The 9,666-nt window shown below is 41.2% G+C and overlaps 1 protein-coding gene across 1 annotated transcript in view; it reads right to left on the bottom strand.

Moving 5' to 3' along the window:
* The window catches only part of TG (thyroglobulin), a 166,384-nt gene that overhangs the window by 108,369 nt on the left and 48,349 nt on the right, over positions 1 to 9,666 (bottom strand). Inside the window, exons 22-26 of the mRNA XM_009323383.1 lie at positions 8,212 to 8,382; positions 4,521 to 4,643; positions 2,656 to 2,771; positions 1,909 to 2,017; positions 473 to 670 (exon numbers count right to left, since the gene is read on the bottom strand). Of these exons, the coding sequence (XP_009321658.1) occupies positions 473 to 670; positions 1,909 to 2,017; positions 2,656 to 2,771; positions 4,521 to 4,643; positions 8,212 to 8,382 (717 nt within the window). The remainder of the gene's footprint in view (positions 1 to 472; positions 671 to 1,908; positions 2,018 to 2,655; positions 2,772 to 4,520; positions 4,644 to 8,211; positions 8,383 to 9,666) is intronic.

Here is a 9,666-nt window from a genome sequence, read left to right as displayed (position 1 = left end):
GCAATAACATAACATAATGCCCTGTTTGGCACCCTCTTTTCCTGTTCCAAAAAGGGAGTTGATTTACATTTGCACTACAAGCACTCTGGAGGCACCATCTTAATTCCCCCATCAGCTGAAAGGCACCAACTTCTGGCAACTGAGCTGCATTACATAAGGAGAGAGGCTGTTTCAGAATGGTTTATCCCATCAGATGCAGATGTCTAAAGCAGGTCAAAAGAATTATCCTTTCAGAATGTCCATTTCTCTCCAAAAGCCGGTTGCCACCTTGGGTCTTTACCTCTACTGCTCTAGGCCAAGTCTTGGGCATTACTCAAATTCTGCCTACACTGAAAAACGTCAGCGATGTAGAGGCAAGCTGCTGACACTCCGGTATGACGTAGAGGCAGGTACACTGTGTCCAAAAAAGAGTTCTACCCAGCTAGCATTGGTTTTCTACTGCAGAATTTTTTATTTTGCAATTAGACAATACCTCCATCAAGCACAATCTGACTCAAGATGAAGCCATCACAGCAAGAGTCCCTGCTGCAAGTCTGCCGACAGAAGAGCTGAGCGTCAGTCAGAGATGTGTTAGCTGCTGAGAGCACCACAGAGTGATATACGCCAGAAAGCACATTTTGAAAACTGGTCCTTTCAAAGGTCTTGAGTCCAGATGAGTTAAATTCTTGTCCTGGGAATACAGAACAGGAAAGAAATGTTCAAAAGAGCTCAGGAGGAGACGGGATGCTTTCAGAATGCCTGCAGACTGGAACTGGTTGAAAGTTTTATGATAAAAACTCAGCCTTAAAAGGCCTTTTCTGGACTTTGAGTTTCAGATGCAAGATAAGATCATGAAATGGTTTGGTGCACTTATACCTGGGTAGTTGGTCAGAATGTACTGCCAGGGTAGGAAAAACAGTCTACTGTACCAGCAAAGGGCTCCTAAATCAATGTACGCTGTAAGGTTGGTAATATTCCGCTTTCAAGCACTACATCAATAACTCCCAGGTATAAATGAAACAAACTTATATCTTGTTAAAAAAGTAAAATGCGCAATTTGGCCAGCATAATTGCATCTGTAATTAAGGCTTCTGCTGACTAGGCACATACGTAAGAGGACGATTCTCATAATCCTGGATCTAATTAGCAATATCAACAGAAATCTAGAGTAGATCTGGTATCAACAAGATTACATTGATTACAAACAAGCTCAGGGGTCTTTTTTTAGGTGAGACTTAGCTCTTTATTTTTATTATTATTGATAAATGGTGACTCAGAGGTTTGGATAGAAGTAAAAAGAAACCAGTGACAGCAGAGAGTTTTGACTCAAACCCTGCAGCCTTCTGCATTTGGTTGTCTTGTTTCAAATTTGGCATGAGGCTTAAAGTTGGACACATATTGGTTGGGACATGCAGCGGTGTCAATCACACTTAGGCCAAAAAAATGTGTCTTGTACATTTATTAGATCAGTTGAATCACTTTGGGATTCACTGGAGAGCAGGGTATTTCTCAGCTGGTATATCACTAGGACAATTTACAGTCAAAATTAACATAAAATGTTAAATTATGTACAAGCTGTTCATTAATAACACCTTACATAGTCAAATAACAAACTTTAATAAAGAGAAATGGTCATACAACAGAATAGAATAGAATAGAATAGAGAATAATACATTGGACAAATTTTGAGCTTTTGTGGGACTATCTGCCATCACAATGGCTTACAAAAGCTGTATTCCTAATTTCTAGGGAACAAGACATGAAGGGAAGATTTGCTGAGGTTTCTGGGCTATCACTAAATGTTAAGGTCTGAAATGTATTATGCCTTCTTGAACAGAGATGCTCTCCCACATTTAGTCATGATCCTCTATAGAACTAAAAGTTTGGGCACAGCAGTCTAACATTAGATGAGTGATTTGCGTCTGGTACCTCTCTTCAAATAGACCATCACTGCATCTCCCTCTGGATTCCTGACATGAAGCAGGCAGCTGAGACGACCGATGCTAGTGGCAGTGGGGTTCCCCAAAACACCTTGCACCTGAGACAGAAAACAGGCATGCACAATAAATACAACCGAATTGTTTTCCTCTCCTAAACCCCATTTTCCTTATTCAGAAAGTCAGGGGGAGGAATTAGCGCACACGGTTTATAACCACCGCCGCTCCATGTGGCCCAGCGTGGACATTTTTTATTCTATCAAACAGATCTCTACTCTTCAGTGCCACTTTGCTGTGTTTAAAAGTAGTGAATAGGAAGCTGTTACAGTGCTAAAGAGCACTCTATTCAAACCCTGGACCAGAGGGAGGGACTGAGAAATGATGACTGTTTCAGGTGACTTCATTACTGACCTGGAAACTTCTAGTTTGGACTATCCAGATGAACCCCCGTTTTCAAGTTAACCTGATTTCCAGACTGCAGGAGGTCAGCATGTTTTTAGAACAAAAGTGCTGAAGTCCTGTGCGATGTTTCAACCAAACACTGAGGCATTCAGAAGTCAGTTTTGGGAAGATTTGAGTGTAGCTTCTTTACCAACCTGCAGGAATTTATTACTGCCATAGTGAAGAGCAATGTCCAAAGGATCAGGTAACAGCCTGCCTTTCTTCTGTGATGCCTTCTACTTACATTGAACCTACAGTATTTTGATAAACACATATTTTTAAATATGATCATTTTTACCGATCCAGAGGTGGTGCAGTTGAAGTTGACTTCAGCAGCGCTGTATAATTCACACAGAACTTCAGCACCAGCAGGAGTTACGGTGGCAAAACCACACGCTTCTTCCCTCTCACAGCCTGAAAAACAGACAAGAAACCTCAGGTTTCCTAGCATTTCATGTGCAAAATTTCTGCTACAAATTACACCGTTCACTGGTTTACTGCCATTTACCTAGTTTTTCATACCTTTATCAGACTGCAAACCCATGAATTTCATTAGCCAGATGAACTTTACTATTCAACTATTCCAGTAGACGGTTAGGTTTTTAAATTAACTTAAATTAATGCAAAAAGTTGTTTGGACATTCATCACCTGATGATACAAGCAGCTGAGATAGGTCTAACCACCCACCCAAATATTTAATGTCTGCTGGATACTTTTTTCTGAGGCAAAATTTCATCTCTTCTTCTAGGAGCAGAACTATGGGAGCAAGTTAGTGGTGAGCGTGCAAGGGCAGAAGGATCTTCAGCCACTCCTAAATCTGGAGGGGGGTGGCTGCTTGCTCACTTACACTGGCCAGGTGATTGCTGCAGAGGCAGCTGGCACGATTGAAGAATTTGACGTTTCCCTCCTTCCTATCACTCCAGTATTTGTCACAACCTGTTTGCCATGGAGTTACTGTATCAGGCAGATGTGATGTGCTGGCAAAGTGGTTCAATGTTTCCAAATGTCTTTAGTATAAAATCAACCAGCTTATAACAAAACATCAACAGAAATGTGAGCTAAGTTGTCTGACTTTGTTGGGAAGCAGAGAGGGAAGGGTTAACTCTTACTCTTCAGTGAGCACCTCAACAGTAATATTTTGTAGTAGTGTTGCCGTTTGACAATGGATGTGAAAATACAGGCTATGTGCACTGAATCAGATAGCTTGTCAAAGGGGCATCTCTTCCTCCCTAAGTTCATTCCCGTGGTCCTCTCAGCTCAGTGCCTTGCTTTTGAAGGTCTCCAGTTTCAGAGGAAGGTGCAAGAAACGTTGCAGTGTACAGCTAGGGGATGATCTGGTGCAGGAAAATCATTCTAGTAACACATATAAGGCTTCACGGATTCATCTCTTAGCATGAGATGACTGTTCCAGCTAGACCAGGGTATGTGACACAAAGTCACTGACTTTGTCCAACTTTGTCTAACCTACAAACAGGCCACTTGTGTTATTGCTGCCAGGGTGTTTTTATTTTGAATGTAACCCCTCTGCCTCTCTTCACAAGTCTAAGCATTAGGAGACACAAGATAAGGCATTGATTCAAAGCACCCTGAAAGCAGTGCAGTGATTCGCCTTGATTTTAGATTACTTTGAATCAATATAAACCACCAAACATGATGTAGTCAGCTGTAAAATAGCATATACGCTGTAAGGCTCAGCAGAGGAATATCTCTGCACTCCTTATAATATCCTTCTGATGTAAGCAAGGATAATTATTGCTCTTTTATGTGTCAATCAGGTAATCTGGGAGAGGTGAAAGCTTGGTTTTCACATGTCCTGAACACCTAATCCTTCCTTTGTCTGCACATCTGAAAAGTCTGATGAATGTTTCCTGGTCTGAATCTCAGCTCTCATCCATATTGCAAACTATACCAACTGGCATTAAAGTCAGATGACTTGTCTAACATGGTACATAATGTCAGAAGACTTATTTCTGAAAGAAAGACCAGTCTCTTCCCTGAACCAATGTCAACAAAAGTTGTAAATATCTTGCAGCGAGTTGGTGCTGAACTGCAAAACATACAGTTCACCTAGGAACTTAACCATAAGCTCATCATATGAAAAGATTATTATTTTCCATGATGATTAGTGTTGTCTCTACAGATTTTCTGAGAGTTTTCCTCACCTGAAATGCACTGAAAAGCTGGACTTTGCAGGTCTTCCCCAAATGACTGAGACTGAAGAATTTGAGCTTCTTCTGACCCATAAATCAGTCTGGAGGCAGGAACTCTCTCAAATTTTCTGAGCACTAAAAAAAAACCAAACCAACCAGATACTATTATCAGTTCCCATGCTGCAGAGATACAAAGAGACTTCAGGTAGAAATAAAAATTCACAAATTCTGTATGGAAAAAGGTTTGCTCATTAAATGATGTACCATAACTCCACAGATAATGCAGGAGACAGCTGGACTGAGGATATAATTTCTATTCTGAAAAAAAAAAAAAAGTGTCACAAGACCTTTTAAAAACAGTTAGCCAGGAGTGGTCTGGGAGTTTATATTCAAGTGAGACTTCTCTTCCAGCAGCAGACCAGCGATCTCCCATTACTTGTTCATGGCACGGAACCAACTATGGAGTCAAGGGGGGAACAAACTTTCTGCAAAACAGCCACTGAAACAAAAGCCAGCTCCAACAGAACTTGGCTAAAAAGGAAATCTAGGAGACCTATTACTTGTGCATAGAAGCACACCACCACTGATCTCCACTGACTTCAGGCTCAGGGATCTATCCAAGGTATGTCCTGCATACTCCTTTTTGCCTCCTTCATTCAACTTTTAACTCCAGACTGTCACTTTACCTACCAAACCCTTTTATCTACTCTCTCTGAATTGGACCCACTGCACCTGAGTGTAAGGAAGTGTGACAAGCAGCACTGTTCACAAACGGAGAAAAGCTCGTAAGGTCTAGAGATGCAAAACCCAAAGGTCACTAAATGAGACGAGGAATCCAATTTAAGCTCCAGAAGGTTTGGCCCTGGCTGTGCCCTGAAGAAGATTGTGTCTTCTGTGAAGTCTAGTGAAGGGACACACAGTGGCACCACCACTACCCTGCTCAGGTTGCTACTATCGGTATTACAAAGGTTTTTTGGTACAGTGTGTCCACCAGCTGATATACTAATATCTTTCAGTGATATTAAGTATATTAAGGAGAAGGGAAGAACATGGTGACTTAGCATCACCCCTGCGTTGACCAGACTTGTCCTCTAAATGCCCCAAATGAATGCAAAACTCTGGCTCATTGCAGCCAATGCCTGGCCTAGACCTAAAAGAGCTAAGAAGCAGGAGCTCTGGTCTGATCTCAGCCCATGGGAAATGTCCGCATGTGGAAAAGCCGGAGGCTCAGCCCTTCTCTCCCTTGCACACACGGGCACAGAGTTCCAACAGGAGGATCCCGGGCCTCTGTCCCTGAAACGTCTGGATAAACCACAAAATAAAAGTCAGGGATAAGTTCTTAAAACAATCATTTGTACTCTTACAGCAAAACAGTCAGGACTAAATCAGAAGCAAATGTCCACTGTTGTCAGGGCTGAGTCAGCAGGTGTTTTTGATAAAACCATCATTTCTGCTCAGAAAAAACATGAGGGCTAGCCAAACACTTAACACAAAAAAAATCCTTGCACTCTGGCTTGGCTGGGGAGAGGGATGAATGATGGTGTAAACAGAGGTGGAAGTTTTTTCCTTCCTAGAAATACAGGACACCAAAATATAAGCATTAGCTTAATTCTGCACTAAACTGAATTCCTTCTACATCTGCAACTTGCAGTGATGCCTGGTTAAAAACAGAATTCACGTATTTTCATAAAACTGAAAAGAAGCGGTGTTTTTATGTTGTTTGCAATTGTTTGCTGCCCTCATTTCTAATGCAAAATTCAAAATTAAAAAATGACATTTTTAAATGCTTTTCTTCTCTTCTGATTCTTTTTTCCTAATTCTGGCATCATCCCACCCCTCAATTTTCTCTGCAATAATGTGGGAGAAAAGTAGAAAAGAGATAGATAGTGTAACAAAACACTAAACTGAAAACATTGCAAAATTAATAGAAAACCTGCCTTTTTTTAATTCTTGAATTTTGTTTTTTAATATAAAGAAAGGTAAAAAAAATTTGTTCATAAAGCGACTTTGTCAAAAAAAAAAAAAGTACAACGAAAAATATTCTACTGGCTCACATTTTCAAGAACTTGTTAGTTCACATTGCCCCCTTCTCAACAGTAATATAACTACTCAACCATTTCACAGGCTTAGTCCATAGCAGAAATTCTCCTTCATCTCATGTTACTAGAGTGTAAAGCTCTAGATCCCAACCCTGTTATTGCAATAAATGTTAAATGTGGCTTAAAATATAACAAGAGGGAGAACAATAAGAATGAGCAGGGGTTGTTACAGCTTGTTACTGTACACTCATAAAAGGAAATTCTTCCTCTGACTGCAGCCTCAAAAAACAAAGAACAGTTGGTTTATTGACCCCGCCCAATTGCCAGCCTCCTGTCAAAGCAAGATCAGTCTTCAGACCCTGCTGTCTTGTTGCATGCTGAATTCAGTTAAGGGAAGTAGAGGGGCAGGAAAAAAATAAAAATAGACATAATCAGTTTCACTTTATACAATGCTTTCTGGAAACACAGCATGATCTATAAAAGAAAAAAAAGAAATTAAATTAACCTGTAAATTATTTAAAAAAAAAACAACCAGGCTTCTTGGGTGTTCCTTGTTGTTGTTTTTTTAAACCTTAAATTGTCAACACTTGTAACTATTTATTTGTAGTGAAATCTTCTATCATGATCCACAAAAATGTGCACAGATATCTATAACTACTCTGTCTTAGACAGTCAGAAATGCTTATGCAGGAGGGCTCAAAGTAAATAAGTAACAGGAGAATTAAGCTGCTGTGAGTCCTCAGAGCTTGCACGCCCAGAGAAACATCCCAATTACCCCGTGACTGAGAGCAACAGAGGCTAACACCTCGTGTTCATAACTACAACCCGTCTCCGAGTATGCTCAGAGAAAAAAATAGCTATTTTAACTGAAGACAGTTTTGCAACCCCTTCACAACTGAGGGCTTTCATTTCACACTCCTTCCACAGATCACACTTGTCATAAGACATTTTCTAATTCAGAGCACACCATGACATCAGTTTAATGGAACTGAATATTCCATTAAATTCGATACCAATCATATGTTGAGTAATAAAAACTTCTGGAGAACTATTTTTGGGCAAGGCAAAAGCTTTGGGGCTGAGAAGCATAATTAGACCTTACTGCAGGCAGTTTGGGGACTGTTTGATGAAAGACTTTTTTTTCAAATTACTCATCCTTGGGAACTGACATTTCACAACTGTGTTCAAGCAGGAGTAAGTTCCCCCAGCTTGCAAGGATATGTTCACCAAGTCAGATACCATACAGCAGGAGCCCAGAGAGTGACGTTAGGCTGCGGCTGTGAGGTCATTGCCAAACACAGTCTATTTCACATGAACTCACTGATGAGTGATAATTTTACAAAGAAATTCATCATTCTGCTTTTTTCCCATTAGCCCTCTCATTATTCTTTTGGATTTCTAAGCAGAGAGCAGGAGATCACCATACATCAAAAGCTGTCAGACATCTGAGAGTGCGAGAAACCTGCTTCTCCCCCTTCCCTTACAGGAAATGACTTCTCCAATGTAGTCAAGAAATGCAAAATTAAGGAGGAATGTGGCTTAAGGCAGAGGCCACAACTATGGGAAAGTGAATCCCCATAAGCTGTGGAGTGATGAGCTTTTTCATCAGGAGGTTTCACTTATGTGGGGTCAAAACATATCCAAAATATTCTTCTGACACTTACCTAGGCACTGGTAGTCTGTAAGGAGATCGTCTGTTTCAGTCCAGTCCAGTGCTGCTCCAAAGCTATCGACACAGAAGGATTTCTTGGTGTCAGGGTCTTGCTGGAAAGGTCTATACTGGCCATCTTCATCACACTGCAGGCCCTGCTCATTGCTTTGACAGTAGGTGATACCTGTTACAAGTAAACAAGAAAGAAAAAAAAGGTACTTTGATAATGCTGTCACTGGGTTTCACAGGCTGGTTCTGGTTGGACGGGACCTCTGGAGGTCACCTGGTCCAACCCCCCTGCTCAAGCAGGGCCACCTAGAGCTGGTTGCCCAAGACCATGTCCAGATGGCTTTTGAATATCTCCAGGGATTGGAGACTCCACAACCTCCCTGGGCAACCTGTGCCAGTGCTTAGTCACCCTCACAGTAAAAAAGTGTTTCCTGATGTTCAGAGGGAACCTCCCGTGTTTTGGTTTGTGCCCATTGCTTCTGGTCCTGTCAATGCAGTAGGACATTTCAATGCTGTAGGACAAAAGTGCTCTAAGAACAGCAGAGACCTCACTGAAAATTAATGTATAACTTGCATTGTGTTTCATGCTCTGCAACATGGTAGTCTCACTGCTTTGTTGTTACTGCAATTCATATTCCAAACATTTTTAGGATTCTCTGCCATGGATCAGACCGCATTTATGCCAAGTACTGTAAAGCAAAGAAGTACAGAGAAGGAACTGTATTTTCCTATAGGTTTGCTCAGTACCTGCTGCAATGGAACCATGAAATATTGTGAACCACGGCACAAGAGCCATCACATCAATTTGCTACTTGTTGCCCCCCCACTTTTTTTTAATTCTCCCTTTCAGTGGGACATAAAAGGTCTTTGTACTCTATTCTTAAAGGATGAAGAGCTTTGACTTTAGTTAGCAGCATTTTCCCCAACTACTTAATATTTTTAATGATTTAGAAATCTTTAGAAACCAGGTATCTGGGCTCCACAGAGAAAGAAATCTGGAAAATTGACCAACATCGAAGGCAGCAGCAGAGAATCCCAGGTGGACTAACCCTGACAGGTTAACCACCTCAATGCCCTCCTTCTGAGATGCTACTGAAGCAAGCAAGGCTTATCTATGTATGAAGAAACCACCAGAATTTAGTCTGACATATCAAAATGTGGCAACATCAGCATTGTTTCAATTCAATGCACCGAGCCAGGAGCTAAGGTAGTTTAGGAAATGCTTCTCATGCCTTTCAGCCATCCTTGCCACAGAGGCACAACCTCTGGGAGGAAAACAAGGTAAGCAGTATAGAGAAGAACACTTCAGCCCTCCAATTTTCCTGTGCTGTGTTTGTGAGTCAATACTTTCCTTTTTTTATCTGGCAGTTAATTCAGCAAACTCTTCAGGCTTTATAAGGACACAGCAGAGAGAAAGAGACAGAAAGACAGACAGACAGACAGAAGGAAAGGGGGGGGG

The sequence above is a fragment of the Pygoscelis adeliae genome, unplaced genomic scaffold, assembly GCF_000699105.1.
Source record: "Pygoscelis adeliae isolate BGI_AS28 unplaced genomic scaffold, ASM69910v1 Scaffold103, whole genome shotgun sequence".
NCBI classification, from domain to species: domain Eukaryota; kingdom Metazoa; phylum Chordata; class Aves; order Sphenisciformes; family Spheniscidae; genus Pygoscelis; species Pygoscelis adeliae.
Note: the sequence above shows the minus strand (reverse complement) of the source record. Positions and strands in the feature narration are given on the sequence as shown.